The following is a 21948-nucleotide window of genomic DNA, read 5'->3' on the forward strand; positions in this document are numbered from 1 at the left end:
GTTAGACATTTGCGGAATCAGTCAGTACTTTCTGAGACAAATATGTTTGCTGGCTTCTTCAGCATCGCTTGCTTCTGCTCAGTGTTAAGGTAGCACTGTGTCAGAAGATGGATGAAGAAGCTGTAAAACAAACAAAAATCTCTGAAATCCTAAACAATTTAACTTCATCAGCATAAACTTTTAATACTGTTTTATTTTGAAGTTGTTATTTAAATTATTTTTTAAGTATTGATTGTACATATTTTTTAGAAATACTGAAAAGCCTCTCTGCATAGCTGTATTGGTGAAAGCGGTGGCTGCAAAATAAGGACTATCATTTTAACAATTGTAGATGTGTATTTGCTAATTTATTTTCTTGTTGATAGCACTTTTTATATTTTGCATGTTGGACTCCATGCTGGAGCTTTACAAAATAAGAAATGAGCCTGTGATAGAAAATGATTACTCTGTAACAGTCTTTCTTTCCTTCCTTTTGTTTTTTTCTTTTAGGACCGGAATAGGCCCTATGACACTTTTAACTTGCACTCTTTGGAAAATTCCTTAATGGATATGATAAGGACTGATCATGAGCCTCTGAAAGGTAAACACTACCCTCCCAGTGGCCCACCAATGAGTTTCGCTGATATAATGTGGAGGAATCATTTTACAGGTTAGGAATATTCATATGTCCATGCTTGCTTGGTGTTTAAACAAAAATCAGCTTTTCAGTATTGCTATAACCTTTTTGCTAATGAATGAGTTGTCAGTTATGTAAAACTTTTTCCCCATCTTAAGATAATGTTCTCTACTCTAGGAGAGTAAGGTGAAATGTCTATACATTTATTGTAAGTGCACAATCATAGTATTATCTAATAAGTCGCATTTCTGAAACTTACTTTCATTTTGTGTATTAGCAAATTGCTCAGCTGGGTCTCCTGCTGCAGTCATCCACTTCAGAAAATGTACAGTGAAACTGGAGTCCAGTCATTCTGTTCAATATCTTGTTCAAAATTAACATTACTTTTGGTTTTGGATCTCAGCTAATTTGTGGGGTCGTAAAACAACCACTTTATCATGCTAACTCCGTACAGTTGTTTCAGATTTGTTTTTATAAATGTATCTTGATTTGGATTTCACATGGCTAGAGGAGAGCCAACAAATGTTAGATTGTGTTAAGTGCTGGGAATTTTGGATTTCTTATGCTACAGGACTGTATCTATTCCATCAGTTGCAGCATTGCAGATTAAACTATTTATAGTACTTGCCTGACACTGAATAATGAAGAGTCGGGGCAGCTTTTCAATGAATAATTATTCTTAATTGATCTACACACTCATCTGTCTTAATCTTTCATTGGTTAAATTTCAAAACAGGTACACAGTCTTGCTCACAGGCTTGCTAAGTATTTTCCTGTGAGGACTGAAGTTAATAATAAACCATCTACAAAACAAGTTCTGAGCTACATATTATTCCCAAACTCTAACAAATCAGGACACTGGGCCCAATAGAGAAGAAATATGCTTTTGTATGCACTTCTTTATGCGTATACATAATATATACTCTTCTGGTAGGAGAATTGCCTCGTCTCTCCCCATCGTCATGTATATATTACTATGAAAAAACATTTCTTCTAGTTCATATGCCTCTTTCACCATCTTTCTGGGTAGGGAGTGCTTATACCATTCCAAACTGGATTCTGTACTCTCAGCTTTTTTAACCTGTGCTTTTCACTGTTATCCTGAACTTTCCTGTGTTACAGCCTTCATACTTTCAAGTCTTTAAGCGTTACTCAGCTGTCTAAAAGTTTGACCATAGTCCTCCAACAAAGGTGTTAACCTGAAGTTCATAAAAATCAAAGTCTACAAAATCGAGGTTTCTGCTGGAAATACATTTTATATGACTGATAATTTTCATTTGTCTATCTATCAAAAAAAAAAAAATCCAAATTGCTGTTACGGAGATTTAAGCATTCACTATGTCCCATTAACTTTGTTATAATCTAGCTAAATATATTTAAATATACAATCATTTTTTAAAAGCTGAATTTCCTTATGAAGCTGAGCAATAAAAAAAGAGGAAAACAGGATTAGAAGTTGTATTACTCTAGCAAAAGACTTTAAAATCATACCAGAGCCATTTTGCCTATACTTCTATCATTGTCTCTCTTAAACCACTTTTTAAATGTTTCAGATCAGAATCTTAGAGGCACACAAAATAGTAACGGATACAACTTTCTCATTCTTTTGTGTTGTTAGCTTATCCTATCAATAATTTGCAATAGTCAGCTGAGCTGTTTTTGTTTTATGTGCTGTGAGTGGCATATATCACAGCTGCAGCTCAGTGTGTCATAACACCATTTTATATTGAAATTTTGTTGATATCTCAATGCATGAGGTAAAAATGGAGTTCTTAGTTTTATTAAAATTCATGCTTCTCAAGCAAAATATCTTTTTCCCAAAAAATATTTTTATCTCTGGTAGGTTATCAATTTATGTAGGAGACTTATTAGTCTGAAGAGATATTAGAAAGCAGTAGCAACTGTTCTCCTCCTCCTCAAAGAGGAAAAGCAAACAATTGGGTATTAATTGTAAAATTTGAGTTAGTCTTTTCCATTTGCAAGTCGGGCTGTTAGCTTAATTTTCTCTCTACCAAAGGTTTCTGTCACTTGCTGAACGTCCTCTTTCCGACTTTGAGATTGTCTCGTTCAGTGCTGCCATCAGTTTTGTCCTTCCTGCCTTGTCACCTAGCTTTTTTCCAGCCTGCTGTCCAGTAACTGTTGGAGAATCCTTGCCTGCTCTTAGTTCTCTCTCTCTATCTCTGCCCAGCTGTTGTTTTTCCATTGATAGAGTTAATTCCCTCCCTTGCTTTCTTTTCCTCCTCCATTCAGCTGCAGGGCTGACTTTGCTAGCCCCCAGCTTTGGCCTGTTTTCGCACTATGCAGCGTGACTGGCAATATTCGTAGGAGTGGCTCTTTCAGGACAGATTCATTCTCTCCTCCAAGAAGAAGTGTCGTCTTCCTCTGTGTTAAACAGATCTACCTTATTATTTTAACTTAATCCTTCTCCTAAAAAACTAACCATTTCTCTGCCAACTTTCATCCACTCACATCATTCTCCTATTGTGTTTTCTCTGTTGTCTTTTCAAAGAAAATTGATACCTTGACTCTCCCCTTATAGGTATAACTTTCTCCTTTTCCCCTACCACAGATGCAGAAGGTTTTAATCTGCTGCCCTTCTCTGTACCTTCCTCAGATTTCACTTCATCTTGTATTGTAATCTCACTTTCTTATTTATCCCGCTCTCCTCTGGCCCTCCCCCTTACAGTATCAGCACATTTTAGTCTGCAAACACCTTGAGAAAATATGTGATCGACTATGCTTGGTTTTGCTTTGTCCAGCCATTGTCACCTTCCTCATTTATTTTCTCCTGAAAGCTTTTTGAATAAACTGTTTATATACTTCGGAAACTGGATTTTCAGTTCCTCATAGACATTCCAGTATGGATGCCTCTTGTACTAAATTGAACCTGCTCTTTCTGAAATATAGTAACTTAACCAAATGTCAGAGCTAGTTATCCGTCTTCGTTCTTCTTTTATAATCAACTATGTTTTGTTTTGTTTTTCTTGAAATCTTGCCTTCTTTTGTCATCTGTGACCATGTCCTCTTGTAGTTCTGTGCAGCTTTTTCTTGTATAGATAGTAGGTAGGACTACCACTAAAAGACCCAAATAGTTGAACAGAACAAACAAAAAAAAGTAACGAGGTGGCTTTCTCTCAAATTACTTATCTTTTTAATCATTCACCTTTTGGTAAATGAGCCCTGTTTTCTCAAACAGTTTTTGCTAGGAGTACTTGCATGTCACTTGACCTTACTAGTTTTAATACTTACCATAAAAGTTTTTAAACAGAAGAGATGAACAGATGAGTAGCAATGGCCTCTGTTTTTGAAAATAGATGGAAAGATTTAATTCTAACAAAAACTATGCATGTCTTGGAACCTATAATGCATGGTACAAAGCCAGCGCAGCTATTTCAGGACTGGGCAACAAAGTTTTCCACAAATGCATATTTTTAGAAGTACTTTCTGTGTATTTATTCATTAGTGAAATATTGCCTGTAGTGTGCCTGAACTTGGATACTTTGCTTGGAGCATAGCCCTTCTTAGTGTCATATGTGCACCCCCACATCCTAACAGATACCTGAAACAAAAAATAACAACTTTGCTTATAAGACAACAGCTCTAGATTAGAATATGAATGGAAGGGTTAACTTTAAAGATTCTGATATGAAGACAAGACTGAGATGGTTCTGGGATATTTTCTTCTCATTTGGAGGTAGATAAGTTGCTTGTGCTCTGCTTTGTTCTCTGGGGGTGGGGGGAAGAGGTTTGGGGGCATGAAAGGAAGTTTGTCATCTTGTTTGTAGTAGTTGAAGCTTCATAACTGCTCTGAAGCTGATGGGTGATCAGACTTTCTGTCCTGTGGGCCGTGGAAGTTGACAGTTTGTTTCAAGGCCACTGAAGCAGGTCACTTTTTTTTCTCTAAATGCTCCACTTGGCTTTGGGAGGGCATGTGCTTCAGTGGCTTTTTTTGGTGTTGCTTTCAAGTGGGGAACAGGAGAGACTGAAGGATTGTTAGTGCAGCAGAAACAAAATGATCTTCAGTCTCACAGTACTGAATTACTTGTATTGACATAGTGCTCACTCAGTCTGATTGGCGGGCTTACTTGGTCCTCTCCACCTAGGACCATTTAGTTCTTCCTGGGTGTTTCTTGCTGTATGAGAGAATTGATACCTAACTCTGAGGTTTCTGGACTTGGATAAATTAATAGCTTACCCTTCTATGCTGCAATTTATCTTGAGACCAGTCTTGGAGAAGGTTTTCAGTGTCAGCTCTTAAACTGTCTCTATCTGAAACTGTGGGGGTTTTTTTGTTTTGGTTTGTTTTTTTGGTTTTTTCCCCCTCAGCTTTTCCTGCTACTTAGGGATATCCTGCTGTAGGTTCATCTCTTGCTGCCATCATAGTCTGGGGATTGTGTAGCTTTACAAATTATTTTACTTTCTCAAGCCTTGAGAGCTAAAGACTGTAAACTATTTGTTTCATAATAATTTTTAAAAGTCTCATTTTCTTCCACTCCCAAGACAGTTAGACATCCCTACGCCTTTTCTCTGCTGTCAAAACCAATTTCAACATTTTTTTTCCCCTTTCAGTCAATACTCATAAATCCTTTCCTCTCTCAGAGAGGAGGAAAAAAAGAGGAAAAAGTACAATAAAGGAACTGATAAGATTCTTCCTGTTAGAGATGAATTATTGCATATGGCCATGGGCATCTGGTTGATTTGTGTGTCATTCATAACCAGGCCAGGCCTTGCAGAAGTGTAAATAATTTTCTAAGATGGCTTTCCTGAACTACCTGTCTTATTTATTCTCTGGGTTGCCGATAAAGTATATCATACGTTACAAAAATATTGGAGAGATTTTTTTGTTGAGTGAGGAAAGGACATATTTGCAATATTTTATGGCCTGTTGGTACTTATTATGCACTGCTTCTACCAAATGCTGCTGGGAAACAATGAATTATGAAAATAACTATGGGTATATGCTATTTATTACTGACTAAACCATTTTCTCTTTCCTACGTCAGTGTCTCCTGTCTATGGTGCAATATGTCAGTGTTGCAACATGTTTATCAGTGTCAAACTATTGCATTAGAATGCAAACAGAGGCATTTTGATCTATAAAAAAATATTTTGATTAGTAATAATTAGCAGCTGCCTTTGTTCTATTTTAAAATAGAGTATTTCATCTGTGTTAGATCATGTGCTGTACATGTGTTACTGACCAATCATGAAACTGAATAAAAATATAAAATTGAGGTGGGAAATCATAACCATTTGAAATATTTTTTAATGTACTGTTAGAGTAGATAGCTCTGTAATATTTGTTTTTCATTCGAAGTCAGAGTGAAAACAAACTTCATAATGTGCAAATCCCCAATGAAGCAGAAATTCTTAGTTTTTATGATGTATCAATGTGGCACATCTTCACGTATGACTGTTTGGAGGCAACACATGTACAAAGAGTTTCAATAGTAGGTTTTGTTAAAATTAATTTTACTGGATGGCAAACTCTAGAAGTGATACATAATGAATTTGTGCTAAATATGTGATACCATTTCAGTAGAGTACCCACTTGCTGACTAAGCATTTGTTGATTTGAGATTGTTTGAGACTGAATACGAATGTACAACCAGAGAGAGAAATAGTGTTTACGGGGAAACTTTTGATTTTGTTTTTCAGTAGTTACTATGACTACTACTATGTAAAATTTAAGATTTGTTTTTTAAAAGTAACTGAGCTATATTTTATGAGGTTTGAAAACTGTGAAGATTGTATGTGACTTAGGGAATATTGGAATACATGTAGAATAGATGTTTACTCTTCCATCTTGATCTTCATGTGCATGGTTTTGGTTCTGTGTGCTGAAGGTTTTGCACCTTCAGTGCATGGTTTTGTTCTGCTCTAGTTGTTTGTACTTTTTTTGGTTTTGGTTTTGTTTTTTTAAGCAGAGGTGTAAGCTTGCTGCGTGACCTGAGGAAGGTGAAGGTGAATGACCATAGTTGTGTTGCTAGTCAGCAGCTGAACACAAAGGTCATGCAAATAGGACAAATGTCATCTCAGCCCTAGAAATGGTGCCACCTAGGCGCAACTCTTTGTAACACTTTTGTTAGAAAAAGTGCACTGTAACAGCAGTTCTTAAAATCTTGATGCTCATCAGACTCCTTTCCGTAAATACACAGGAAAAATAGAGTGAGTAGACACATGTGTTTGCGCATCTATTTGTGCGTAAAATTAGGCCACCCGAGCTAATCCTTTTAAAGGAAACATACTCTATTTCCTTTGCATTTTAATCACTGCTTATACAAGAAAATCCTTCTTTAATCTTTGTGTCAGGACAGAATATGACCATTAAAGGATTCATATTTTTTTTTCCTTAAATTAAAAATAATGTTTACTTCAATGAACCTGTACTATGAGCATACTTCTTAATTCTGGTGCTGACATCAAGCATGTCCTTGTCTTTGACCTTCTGAATCTGTTTTCAGGAGGATTTTTTGCTGTTTTGTTTAGGGAGCTGGTGATGCAGATATCAATTTTTCCTTCTCTTTATTTCCGTTATTTCATTATGCTGTTGAGGGCTGGCCTCACATGTACCTAAAACTCTTTTCTTCTTTTTCTCCTTTCTCACTCCCCTCCATTCCCCCCCAGTTTTGGGAGTTTCGCATTTTTTAATGTGAACTGCTGGTGGAAATGATTGCTTTCATATTGGTTGATTTTTATCCCCCTCCTTTAGATTACCAGTATTCCTCTTTCAAGTACAGTTCTAGAGCTACATGTGGAATGGGTATATGTGTACAGATATTTGTCTACACTTTATAAGTAGAGCTAGATTTCCTTTTATATTCAACAGTTAAAATACTAATATTTTGAAAATATAACTGTTTTCAAGCTAAAAAAATATTTGTGCTATTTAAAGATATATAAGACATTTGTGTTTTATTGGAGCAACATAATTTGCTTATGAAGAATGCATTTCATGGTAATGTATAATATTGCATATATTACCATATTTTATAGGTTGCTTTCTCTACCGTTTGATGGCATGTATTTTTTTATTCAATGAGAAGAAGTTAGTATCAGCAAGCTTTATTACAGATTTTCGTAACTGATGATTAGACACGTCTGTTCACATTGCCTCAATATATATTCGCACAGTAAAAGTATATACTGTGTAAGCACAATAGATGTCCATCACTTCCTTTTGACAAACTATAATATTTTTGTTCTACTGAGTATGTTAGTTTGTAAAAGATCTGGGTCACAAACAGGCATTTACATTATATGTGTGACCAAAAGGGTGATACACTTAGAAAGAAAAAATAATAATAATAAAACAATAAGACACAAACTTCTTCATGGAGTTATTTTTTTATTTTTATAATTCTCTAATCATTCGTTATGGAAATACTAACAGACCCTTACTTATATGACTGTTGTTGTGGAAATTGTTTTGGGCCTGTACATTGAAGTGGTGTGGCATCAGTGTGAAGTGTCTATTTTTATTTTTGGGCAAAGAAGAGAGGGAATGATCTGTGGTCTACTCAGGTAAAAATGACTTAAATTGTTACCCTTCACCTGCTTTCTGGCCATTTGTGAACCCTGGAGCAGGGACTCATGGTTGAGGCAACAGCATTTGTTTGCTGGGTTGTGCTGTAAACTAGACTCCCTGTTTCAGATGTTTGAGGGCAGGGTGCCCATGCTTTGATTTTTGTACTTTGCACGTCTGAACTTCACTCTATACCACACTTGCTACCTGTTCCTCCAAATAACTATTGCAATTTTATATTGACTTTTGTTGGCACCAACTTTGAAATCATACTATAGAAGAGATAAGAATTATAAATACTTACGCAAATAAGAAAAGGACGTGTAGTCGACCTAGTCCTGTTGCCAGTTCCACTTGACCTGGGCACTGGAATCTCTAGTCTTGACTTGTAATTGGCATCAACAATGATCTTAAGAACTATGTGAGAGGAAGTTCTTATTCCCAGTAAGTTCAGACAGGTCAAAAGTAGGAACTAGCTTTGCTATTTTCTGGCAAAAGTCATGCCAAATACTAGTTGCTGTGTTAATATAAATGGTCAGTCCTGGTGAAAGCCATGAGATGTAACAGAGTGCAAGAAGTTTTACTGAGTATATAATCAAAAACGTTCCCTTGGAATAGTGACATCAAAATGATGCAAATAGCTAACTGTAATCTTAAAAATCCTTGACTGAGTGAATGTTGATGTCCAATAGCTGTTTAGGGTTTCACAAGTTAAAAAGAAACAAACAAAAAGATAAAAATGCACATAATGCACTTGAGAAGACAGGATGAGTACCATTCAGAAGTCTCTTAAAGCAGAAGTGTTACTTACAGACCTGGTTGGTGATGGGCATTTCCAAGTTACATTTCAGACAAAAGGAAAAATAATAGTAATAGCAGCACAAAAATATAATGATGAAATCAAAGATCAGTTTTACAGATAGCTGTAAACAGGTCACTAAAAAGAGGATTTTAAAGCCAAGATTAACGCGACCACTGTAGGCAAGCATGGCGCTGGACACTGTTCAAAAACTGTGATAGTGGTAAACCTGTGCCTGATATCCAGGATTGTCATTTTTGGAACTACGTTCTTTCTGAAAAATATTTATGTAATTTGAAATTATCTAGACAATTCAAAAAAGATTACCTGTTTTTCAAAGATTTAATAAAAATGTTCAAATGTGGGAAAAGTAGACTTCCTCAACTTGTTGGGAAGATTTAAAAATTGTTTCAGAATTGTGGCACTTTTCTACAAAGAAAGGGATGAGTTCAAACAGCAATGATTATACACACAATATCCATCATCAGTCACTGAGGTATGCCCTCTTAATAAAGTTTCTTTAGAAACATCTGGAACAGAGTAAAAGAAATGCATGTGGCAAAGCTAAGGAAAGAGAAGGATGTGTTTTCACCTGGCAGATGTGTTGTCCTGACTTTGAAAATAGGAAAAAATAGCAAACAATATTCACTGTAAAATTTGTAGGCCAAGAAAATATGGACAATTATTCTTTTATGTCTTAAGTCTTGAAATCAAGGTATGTTGTATATAGGCTTAATCTTTAGTTTATGATTTATTATAGTGGCACCAAATAAGGACATACAGTCTTTTCTATTTATCATTGTTATTGATGTTTTGTTAGGAGGAAGGAAAACTTGTATGACAGGAGTGCCTTATGGTTAGATAGGTTAGGTTTAGGTTGTTCCGGTGACATAGCACCCCCTTTTCAACCCGTATGCAAACAAACACCAAGGTATTGCATAGAGCAGAACAGTGGAACAAATCAGCTGAGGGACCTGAAACTCCTAGCTTCAAGTACTTGAAGCTTGAGTGGGCAAAGGAAGGTAAAATGTGAGTCACTTTGGCATTATCGTGCAAATCATTTTGAATATCTAGAAAGAAATAACTTGTCTGAATTGGGAAGGCAAAAAATGTGTTTGCTATCTTAACCATATTTACTTATTGAGAATTAAATTTATCTTCTGTTGAAAGCATTTCCACCTGACTTAAGTGACAATTGTAAATTGGCCAGAAGTATAGACAGAGCTCTGAAATGACTTTGAAAGCTAATGCATTAGGAAAATAGTAGATATAAATTCATCTCATTCATCTAAGTTAATATCCTGTTATTTCCAATATAATTCAGAAAAGACGCACGTACAAATGTATGTGCTTAGAGTACTTGAGATGTCCTCTAAGAATGAAGTTGAGGTGTCTGCCATGGCAGGCATGATATTGGACATGTAGCACCTAGGCAGTCCCCCCGGGCGAATCTGTCTGAATGCTGCTAGGAGAGAGAATTCAAGGAATGAGATGGCCTAGGCATCATGCAAAGAGCAGCCTGGGTTATACAAAAATGATTGAACCCTTGTCTGTAGTCTGAAATGCTTAAAGAGTAGAAGTATGGAATGGGATTCAATTTTCTTTCTTTTTCTTTTCTTTTTCTTTTCTTTTTTTTTTTTTTTGAGTTAGCAGTTGAAAAGGCTTATGTTTAAGAGTTTTCATTGCAGCCTAAGTACAGTAATAATTAGTGTGTTATAAAAGTATATAATTGAAAATATGTTCTGTAGACAGTTATGAAACCAAGACAAGCAAACTGAAAATGGCAGATGTACACTGAATACAAATATTGGGGACGTTGTTATTGGAAGGGTTCCTACTTATGACTTCAGTGAACTGCTGGAGTCTGTAACTTCTGCGCTTTAACTTACGTGCATTTCTGCTTTTTGTGCCTAAGGTTCTTGAAGAGTAGAAATTTTATCCGGATATTTCATATTAAAGCTATAATTGGAAATGTGTACTTACGTAGACTTCGTAGAGGTCTAGGTAGCATACATGTGCTTTTCCCTTAAAATGATTGTTTACAATAGTCATGTCTATGTTTAACCCAAATATTTTCTTCAAAGTACGTGTTTCTAACTGCATTTTGCAGTTTTATGCTGCACCTTTATATAAATTAATAATTTTGGTTTTGTGCTCTCTACTTGTTCCTTAGATAATTATGCATTTCTGTCACCTGCATATGGCTTGTTTTTTCAATTGAATAATTTATAAAGTATTCAAATAATGTATTTAACATGAAAGGCTATATAATAAGGTAACTAATTCTCTTATGATTGGTGCATTACCAGCCTGTTTGAATGCTTTTGATACAAGTGTGTTTTGATAGTATTTCATTAATTTGTTGCTATGGAATTGGAGGTTCTCTGAAGATGCACAGAATTATCGTGCGCTGTCGCTTAGCTCATACGAGAACATGTGCTGCTTGTGCTGCTCTGTGTTTTCTGCTCCTCTTAAAAGATAGCGCTGACAAGAACAGTTTAAAAATAGCAGGCCAAGGGCAGGTGATAAAATGTCATGCAAGCAGCACCTGGCTCACTGACTGCCTGGAGGGAGAAAAAACCCAAGCCCAGATGTCACAGATACAGTTCTATTTCTGTAACTGGTCAAACAGCAGAATTTCAGCTTCAGCAGAAGAAGAGAGAAGAGGCAACCCCCAAGCAGTCTGCGTTCATATTTTACTCTAGTTATTTCATAGCAGTCCCCTCTTTTCTATTCCAAGTATTAATTTACAAGTATAGGTTAATCTCTAAAAATACCTGTAACCTCATACTCATTAATATGCTGTTAAGCAAGGGGAACTGCTATCAATCTGACAATGTTTTTGGGATATTTAGCACAGGCACATGCTAACTGAAATAATGGCAGTTTTAATGGTTCTGCAGTGTAAGATTAATGCAAAAATATATTGTGATCTATAGGCAATTATGTCTGTAACTAGGAATTTTGAAATACTTAATGAAAATCTCAGAAGTTTTGTCTGAGGAGTTGGAAACTAAAATGGAAATGTTATTTACCTTTCTTTTCCCGTTGCCCTGTTTTCTGGAGGTGCTGTTTCCTTTGTTATCCTCTTACTGTGGGGGCACTTTTTTCTGAAGGAATGAGAAATTCATCATATGAAGAAAATACATTAGTTTTTTTTTAAACTGCTTGTGACTTGGTTTCATAAGTGTCCTGAAACTTCTTGTTACGTCTGTTCAGAAAGAGTATTAATTGCAGCACGACAGTCACTGCGACTTCAAGTAGAAGGCTTTAATTTTTTGGTAGGAACTGAAAATATTGGACAAGAAGAAACTAGAAGATTGGCCTCAGTTCCGTTCTGTGAAAGCGTATTTGTTAAAACTTGGCTTGGTTAGAAATAGGGAAGGGATTTTATGCTAGAGGAACTTACTGGTAATATTGTTTCTTTAGTATAAGAGTGGATCTTGAGCTCCCAGGTTCAAGTGCCCATGTATTAAAAAAAAAAAAAAAAAGCCTTCTACATCCTCAGCACCCAAACTTAACCCCAAATCTAACGATAGAGACGGTATATGAAATGGATTACAACGCTTGTAAGTAACTTAAATATATAAAGGAAATAATTTTTAAGTGGCCATAATGATCCTTTTTTAATCCTTTTCCAAGCAAGGACTAATATCCATTGCAACTTTAAATTTATGTGTAGGGTTTTTAATTAAGAAATTCCTAGTTTCCTCAGGGTGTTTTTTAATACTTCAGCTTCAGTATCTAAGAAACCAAGACTAATCTGAACAGTAATAGAATTAGCTCATTTCTTGCTTTGAAAGTGAGCAGATTTTTGTGGACTAAGTCTCCTTTCAAACAAAATAACTGTATGAATTTCTTTCCATTTTCGGTTCCCGAAGTCACTAGAGATCTTTTCAGCCAACCTTTCAACAGTTAAATCTCACCTGAGAAAATTGGTGCTATTTTGCATCTCTCTAGCTCCTGGGAAACTGGTGTCAGACCAGCAGGGCTTATTTCAATTTCACGGAGAACCCTTTTTATATTATAGCCTCATGTTAAGGGTCAGGAATAAATTATTCCTAGACCCATGTGTACTTTTTCAAAGTACATATGAATGTCTGTACTCTATCAGACCAAAGCTCCCTCCAGCCCAGTATCTTGTCTCAAACAGTGAGCAACAGCAGCTTCTTAAGGACAAATATAAAAATGGAGTAAGCACTCCCAATCTCCAGTGATCTGTAACTCAAGGACTTCTGGTGTCACAGGTAGTATAGAAAATAGTGATTTATTGTTACCATTACAATTATGTATACTTTTTAATGCTGTACGCTTTATTTGAAGCCTAAAATAAATAGCAAAACTGCAGCAAGCAGAAGGTTGAGCTATGAAGCCCTATTTTGAGAGGGTAAACATACTCTTTTCCTAGTACAAAGTAAAAGGATGTACTAAAAATATTTATTTCATTGTTTATTTTGTGATTTTATCAGTATTTTAACTACGTAATATAAAAGCTACTACGGTGTTAAATATCTTAAATGTGTACTTGTGGGATGTTATCTTTTATAGATGGAAGTTTCAGCTACCCTGACCATTCATCCCTTTTGGCAGTCTTTAATATTCATGAATTTAATTTAGTCTTGAAATAAAAATATTAAAAACAACTTTTATTTACATTCCAGGGCGTATGGGAATAAACTTCCATCATCCAGGAACAGATAATATTATGGCTCTTAATAGTAAGTAGTTAATATCTAATGACTAATATTGTCATGTTAAATATTCTTTCTCATATGTATATGTATATGTAGCTGTACCGTCAAAGACAAAAATGTATATTAATAATAGTTGAAGTTTATGTGCACTATCTTAAAATAACTTTCATAAATCAATTATCTCTGATTTTGTCGTAGGACTGGTGATTGAATACTTTGTGTGGCTGTATGTGCTCCACTGGAGCCTTCGTAACATCTGCTCTAGATAGTATTGCGCAACAAGTTTCTGTTCCTTCTTTTGTGTGCACGCATGTGTGTGCGCACGCACGTGCTGAATCTGTAACTTTAATTTCCAGTCTCTCTCCAGACATACTTCTTTTTGTTGGGATGTGTTGTTACAGCTTTTGCATAAAATTGCATTGACTGATGGCATTTAGTTTCTTGGTTTCCCTTGATTTTTCCGAAGAAATTGTCATTGTCACATATTTATAATCTGAAGAAAAGATAGAGGTTTATGGAAATGTTCAGCAAACTTTTCTAGGTTTTTTTAATCTGCAGTGAGCTTACATCTCCACAAAAAAATTTCTATAAGTATTTTGAAATGTAAGTATTTGCTTAGAATGTTGTATTAGTCAGATGTATTAGCATTAGTTTACTAACTTCTTTATAATTTGCTTTTTTTAATGGTTTATAATTTCTTTTACTTTTGCACTGTCTGTATAAGTCATGCTGTGTATTGTTGAAAGCTTCAGATTTTTAGATTCTTGTAATTAGATTTTGTGTACTACCAAACAGGATTAAGAATTAATTTTATAAATTTTAAAAATAGAAAATTTCTAATAGAAATTTTCAAGGAAATAAGCAGTTGAGCAAGATTTAACTTTTAAGCTTTAGGCATTTAATGCCAGTTTTTAGAACGTATAAAACTTACTGTTAGTGCTCTTTTTCTTAGCTTTACATAGTTAATGACATGACATTTTTGCAGTTTCTCTTGTCAGAAGTATCACATATGCCATGTTTTGTTATTAGGCTCATGATATTATTTGAAGTCAGGTAATTAATTGGGAGAAATGCTCCATGTAATTAGAGATATTATTGAATGGGAAAGCTGGTCAAGTGTGTGTGGGTGTAAATAAGTTCTACACAGTACAGTCTGCTGTGCTTTGACATGAATTCTGGTCTCAGAATGTATTTTTTGTTTTTATGTGGGCATTTCAATAAGCTGATTTCAATAGTAATAGAATTGTGAAGGTGGGAGATTTTGTTTGATTTTGAGTTTTTAAAAACAATTGATCTCTGTTATAGAATATGTAGCAGTATTTCTTACAGCGTAGGGATTTTTTTGAAAGATGGGATAAAAGTGAGTTGTCCTAAAATGAAACATCTCTGATTTTATATAATATGGTAGCTTTTTGTGTGAGTTTTTCATTCCGAAGTGGATGAATGTATTCTATTCTGATTTCTTTCAGTGATAGATAAATTTTAGAAGAAGCTGCCTTTTTAATGGAAACAAAATTTAAGAAAATTGAATTTCTTACTCCCTGTCTAATCCCTTTGAAATTTTACAGGCAGCTCTGTAATTTGGTTGTAAAAATAAAGATCATTCCTCACTATAGACCTGGTATAGGGCTAAAAGAGTGGTATAAATAACCGATAGTCCTAAACAAAACACGTTTATACATTTCTAGGATGTAAAATATTATGGGATTATTGAAATATTAACTGTTTACAGACTTGGAATCATAAACATACAATTTATGCAAAATAGTAGCACTTGTTCTTTTGAGTAAAATTCAGCAGAAAGCTCTAAATAAGCACTTTTGCATTTCCCCTCTCCTGCATCTCTTCTGCCTCTCGTGCTTTACTAGATTAGGCCAAACCGTTTTTGGTCATTACTAAGAGCCCAGAAGCTAGATTTATTGTACTATGAAACCATTGTTTTTTGGTCTTAAATCTCTGATGATTTAAAGGTTTGTGAAGATTTAAGATCAAAAAGCAAGTGTTCAGGTGCATAGGCTTAGAAATTACTTGCAGTTTATCATGTAAATCTTTTATACACGGCTAAAAGTGACAAATTTAGAACTATGTAACTCCTGTGTGATCCATGTTCTTTGCCATGGTGAAATACACTAAGAGAAGGTAGCCCAAGAAGAAATATTCTTTCTGCTGCCAGCTGCAGTTTGGGTAAAGAAAATTTCCCAAAAGAGATTTCAGCCCAGTAATTTTTGGAAAAAATTAGAGAACTTACATGACTTACTCAAATGATGATAATGCTTGCAATATCTATAGGTAATTTCTATGCAACTAAACACTGGCTGCTGAATCCACAAAACCCAACCTTCACATTCTCTCCATAGTCACTACATAAGCCTTTTCCTCTTTTCCTGCTAAGAAACAGTAGTAATCCCCAAGACTTGTTGTTCAAAGCTCATTTTATCACTAATGGTGTATGCAATCTTTCTGAAGTTACATGGCAATCTAGGTTCATGCATACAGCAATACAAAACTTTACTCAACAAGTTGGGCAAGAGGGGAGGTTTTTTTAGGTGGTCTTCATCTCTTTAACTCCTTCTTATCCTTCATGGCAGCACTTCCAACTGTGCTGTAGCTGTTATTCTTATTTATTGATTACAGCCTTTTGAAACAAGGGATTTTTCTAACTGACCATGATGGCTAGAATTGTTGGGGTTGCTCTGATTGAGGGTGGGCATTACTTACTGTTTAACTGACCTTAAAATCTTGAATGCTTAGTAGACAGGGCTTAGTGCAGAGTGTACTACCACCATTTTGTTCATCACTATATGAAGCTATAAGTCATCATTATCTCAAAATACTGAGTTCTTGAAATAATAAAATCCGTGGGATAGAGAAGAGTACTTGTAAATGTGTAGATTATTATGAATGCAATTTTTGTTGTTAATAGTGTCGTGCTTGTGTGTATATACACATAAACACACACATATATGTGTATAAGCATGTTTATAGAGTAATGGTGCTTAAAGTTTGAAACGAGAATTAGGCTTTGGTTGAGGAATGTGCTGCAGAAAATATTCAGGGAGACCTGAGCCTAATCCTGAAGAGTTTATAAACAAAAGCAAGATCAGAATATTCAGATTGGAAGCACTGAGACAAAAAGCTAATGTTTTTGAATATATTAACTCTTGAAGAACTTGTTCATACCAAATCTGATTTCATTTTTGTAAATATACATGCACTACTTTGTCCTTGATTACTATTTACACAAGAAGTCTGTGTTTAATAGTAGATAACTAGTTTTAATCTTTAGAACAATTCTACTCTCTCATAAAAGAAAAGTTAACAAATAATGTCACTACTTGATTAAAAACACTATTTCAATTAATATATCATTGATCTTGAGATACAAGAATTTTTTATAAAGAGAACTTTTAGATACAGCAGCTTATTAGATGAATGCGATACTGTAATTTCTAGCAGAAATGTGGCATAAATAGCATTATTGATTTTTTTATTTGCGTAGATTTGTTACGAACTTGAAGAAACCAAGTATTGAGTGGGGCACTTTTAGTTAATATTTACAGTACTAATTAAAATGGAAAATAATTTAATTTGCTTTGCCTAAATGAACTCTATGGTTTCCTCTGTCCCTTTCCCTTCCTAGCATTTGCTCCCATTTGCAAACAAACATTTCTGTAGCTATTGCTTTTGTCATGGGACACTGGGTTTTCTTTCGAGTTAATACACGCTCTTTTAATTACATACATTATGACTAAGTGATCAGCATGAACACATAATCAGCTGTATGCCAGTTGGTGGGCTCTCTCCAGTGCTTCTTGCGAACCCCAGAAAGCCAACAGCAAACTTTAGTGGGAGGGTGGTATAAGAGGTGAAAAGGGAGAAGGGGAATAAACTAGTGTGTGTGTAATCTTCCCCAAGGAAGCACAGGACTGTGTTGCTGGGGTCTCATAGTAAAAATGAGTTTACACTAAAAGTAGATTAAAAAAACAAAACAAAACTTGTGAACTGCTAGAATGTTTTTCCTAAAGTTCCTATATGCAGTGACTTTGCATTGCTGTTGGGCTTCAAATGTTCCATCTGCTACCGCTGCTAATTCTTATCTCATCTGAAAATGTATCATCTGCGAGGCCTGATACTGTTTGCTCTCCATCTGACTGTCTTTGCTTTTTTCATAGAAGTGTCATTTAATTGTTTGTTCTGAATAAAATAGATTGAGAAATATATTAAGGTAATATTTTGGGGCACATTTTAGATGTTTGTGTAGAGATTTTGTTTTTGTTAATATAAATAATAGTTATGCAGGGAAGTGTTCATGCTGTAACGGAAAATGTAGTGTCAGGCAAACAATTTAATTTTGTATTTCCTTACTTCTGTGGCTTTTAAAATTGCTTTGTCTCCTTGAGATCTGTTGTACTTGGCTCTTCATATCTTCTGATGTATTGTTTTCAAACATATAATGTTTGGATATAACAAAGTTTCTGAAATATGATCTTGTGTTTAAATCTTTTGCCAACGTCATTGACATACCTTGAAATGAGCAGTTCTTAATAGAAAGTTTATTGAATTATTTTTGTCTTGCAAAATTTTTTATTGGCGGTGTACTAGTTGACAAAAGCATGTTTTTTGTAGTGATAATATTCTGAGTAAATGTTCAGCTAAATTGCTGGAGGCATTTATCACCTCTAATAGTTTTCTCTCTGTTTTTTTTTTTTTCTTTCTCCTGAGTAGAATTTAAGCTAGTAAAGGTTTTACTGAGTAGAGGTCCAAAAGTTCATGCCTGAATTTGTTGTAAAGTTTTGGATGAAGTCTATCTGGAATGCGTTTAGCCCTCCATCTCTGTGAAATTATTGACTGGACTTGGTACTTGATTTCTGCCCAAGGAGATTGGTACCTTCTTATTGAAATTCACTGAGGTCTTTAGCTCAGTTATCAAGTCAGGTTACTAATCTGTTGCTGATTCATTTTCACGTAGGGAATATTAGAAAGGAATAAAAGATGCTGAGAAATCTAATAAGATTTGCAAAGCCAGACCTAGTTTAACTGTGAAGAGATCAGAGTTTTTCATTGGAGGAATGGTGGAATAGCAAAGGGGTTCATGAGAGTCCCACAGTGTGTGAACTGTCACTTTATACACAGCCTTGTTAGGGTTTTCAGAGCTGGCTATACAAACCCTTGTTAGGAGTGATAGAGTTAGCACTGATCCTGCCTTGGGAGGGTAAAATGGGCTAGTTGATATCTCAGTCCCTTCTATATATGTTTAATAAAACATTAAAAAGAAAAGAAAAATATGGGGGTCAGCAATTAGACATCATTTTCTCTTCTTTCTCCCCATCAAGTTCTTATAATAGCATCTGCATTTTCTGAGGTCTGATTTGGCTGTTACTGAGAGCAATATCTCTTATTAGTGACTGCTAAAACTGCTTTTTCTAGGAGAGGAAGATTTCTTAACTTTTCTTCCTTTTAATCCCACTTTCTAGCTCTTTACTACCTTATTTGTTTTTCCACTGCTCTTCCTGCTTCACAGCCTCAGCAATGTGCATTCCTTTTTTTGTGTGTGAACCTCTCTATTGTGAGTGAGTCCCATTTGTTTCTGCAGCATTTATGATCAGGACTTGCCAAGCTTTTCCATAACCTTTATGCATGATGCTAGAAGTGGGGGGACTTGCAGTCAAGGATTAGATTCAGTAGATTGGAAGCAATATGAAGGAAGTTCCTGTCAACCTGGCTGTTAAGAGCGTGAGCTTTATCGTTAATCTACTTTTAAAACTAAAACAAAGAAATGAAAATAGATAAGCCTTCCCTCCCACACAGATCTAGACCACTAAACGTGCTGGAGGAATAAAGGCCTAAACTGTTGGAAGACAAAATAGTTTTGAGTATCAAATGTCAGAATAAAGAGATGTTTTGCAGTTCACATGTGTTGATGGAGTGTTTGAGGTCCACTGTGTGGGCCTTAAACTGCATACAGCTTGCAAGTAGATTGTGTTTTTACCAGTAATGGGATTCAGCTTGTATAACTGGTGGCATGCCAATATATACTGGCAGGGAGATTGTTGGAACGCTTGCACTGCCAGCATTGGAAAGAAGTGAACCAGAAGGGGCTGTTGAGGCTGATATCACCAAATTATCCCAACACTCATCTGCACATCCAGCCTATCTGTCAGTGGAGATTGAGAACCATCTTTTGAACCGCACAAAAATTCATCCCAATCTCCAAATTAATTCTTTCTTTCAAAAACCTCTTTTAAAAGGTGGAGGACAGAAGTCTTGTCCTTTGTGAAGTTATTCCCTGGGGCAGCTTCTCTAGCCGTACAAAAAGGGAAAGAAAGAGCAATATTTTCTTAAACAAATTGTTCTGTTGCATTGTTCATCACTAAAAGTAGCCCCCCAAATCTCCAGCACTGAAGCATGCTGAAGTAAAAATAATTTAAAATACTATCATGCACAAAGTGGAGAGGATGCTCTACAAATGACAGAAGAATATATAGGAAACCTTTTTTGGAGGCAAATAGGTTTCTGTGCACATAGAGCTCAGTACAAACACACTGATGCAAAAAACACAGAAGTTAATATACTGAACAATGTTTATTCTTTATTCCTCCAAATATAGTTCTTATTTTTCCACATGTTTACACATTTGACCTGCTCGGTTTTATCATGCTACATTCCTTTATCAGCTTGTTTCTTCTCTAGTTAAAATTCAGAAATTGTTAGCCAAAGAACAATATTTTATTTGCAGTACATTTATGCTGTTTTTATTAAGCATCTGCCTGATTTTTGTACGCGAACTGTTCTTGTCAACCTTGACTGCTATTTTAGTTGGTAAGAAATGTTGAATTGATTCTAAACTGTTTATGAACATATAATTTTATTACTTTGCAACCAAATAAGTTACCCAAGCCATTTCAACTTTGGCTACCGCCTGTCATGCGCATCCACTTTTTAAATAGAACTTTCCTTACCTATCTCTCAGTGTTTTTCTCATGTTTTGACAGTTCATTAAACAATCTTGACCATATTCAATTTTTCATATTCAAGTTTAAGAGAAGTCTAGTACTTTACAAAGATACAATATTCATATATGTAATCTCTGAAATTTATGATAACCCAAATGCAGTCTTTGAAGCAGATGACAGAAATTCTGGCTATGTTGCATGTACTTCTAGCATCTGGGTTTCTTGTTAAATACAAATACTTGTTCATGGTCTGAATATTTTAACGGTATAAAGGCAGAATTCCTAGATCGTTCTGTTCATTTGCTCTTTACTGTTAGTTTAACAAAAAGAGCTCTTCACTGAGTTCAAGTCATGTGTTACAGAGATATTGTTATAGCAAAGATACGTTGTGTAATTACACTTGGTTCTATCACCTTCTCTGAGTTCATTAATTCATTTTTCCCCGGAATTGTATTTCATTCGTAAACTTCCAGATCTCTGAAGAACTTCAGAGACTAACTATTCAAAACAAAAAGCCTGACATATTTTCCTTTCCAAATTTAGAATGTTATTGCATAACTCATACTGTCCTAAAGCAAGTATTGTTCTGAACTGCTGACTGCTTCAAGTCAAATGAGTTTTCCAAGTTAGAAATAAGATACCAGCAGTCTATAAATCAAGGAGGTTCCCAGTCTTGTCAAATAAGCTTTTCTTTAACCCTTCTAGCCCCAAATTTCAATCTTGAAATGTTGACTTTTTTTTTTCATAGAGATAATGCTATTTTATTAATATTTAAGAAGTGTCTCTAAGATTTTGGGGAAATGTGTATTTTTGATATTGTGGACATATCATTGCATGAACAAGATAAGGCTTAGTATCAACAGTGAAGAAAAATTGTTTTTAACATTCTCAAAATACTTTCTATTAAGTCTTCTATGAAATGGAACAATGTAAATAAATGATGTTCCTTATGTCTGCATTTGAATTTACCTGATCAGGTTCACTTTTAGCTTTGTTATGGAAATAGCTTAGATCTAGTTCTTTTGAGCTAGCAGTTTTTGGATTCACGAATTTATAATTCCGTTGAAATGTTAACCATCTATTTAATCATGTACAAGGTGCAGATCCAGTCCCGTATTATAATAAAGAAATGAAAAAAAAATCAGAAAAGAAGTCTCTGTGAAAACAGAAGGTTTAACTTATAGAACAGATGATTAACTTACAATTCACTATCTGCTTTAGCATATAAAGTCTTATGACTTAGACATTTTAGTTTGTCTAAAATAAACCAAATTTTTAAAGGCTGTACCTAACCAGTCAAAATTATTTTCACAGTTCAACATGCTCTAGTAGTATTATAATAAATATGTTTTCTTTTTTTA

General features: G+C 35.0%; 1 protein-coding gene across 6 annotated transcripts in view; it reads left to right on the plus strand.

Annotated features, from left to right (window-relative positions):
* CPEB3 (cytoplasmic polyadenylation element binding protein 3) overlaps nucleotides 1-21948 on the plus strand; it is a 102718-nt gene that overhangs the window by 34245 nt on the left and 46525 nt on the right. For 4 of the 6 annotated variants that reach the window (XM_026094130.2, XM_026094126.2, XM_026094127.2 and 1 more), the window contains exons 3-4: nucleotides 490-649; nucleotides 13602-13658. In XM_026094130.2, coding sequence (XP_025949915.1) covers nucleotides 490-649; nucleotides 13602-13658 — 217 coding nt within the window. The remainder of the gene's footprint in view (nucleotides 1-489; nucleotides 650-13601; nucleotides 13659-21948) is intronic. The other 2 variants (XM_026094128.2, XM_064514060.1) reach the window with 2 other exon arrangements.

Source organism: Dromaius novaehollandiae, chromosome 6 (genome assembly GCF_036370855.1).
Source record: "Dromaius novaehollandiae isolate bDroNov1 chromosome 6, bDroNov1.hap1, whole genome shotgun sequence".
Taxonomy (NCBI): Eukaryota; Metazoa; Chordata; class Aves; order Casuariiformes; family Dromaiidae; genus Dromaius; species Dromaius novaehollandiae.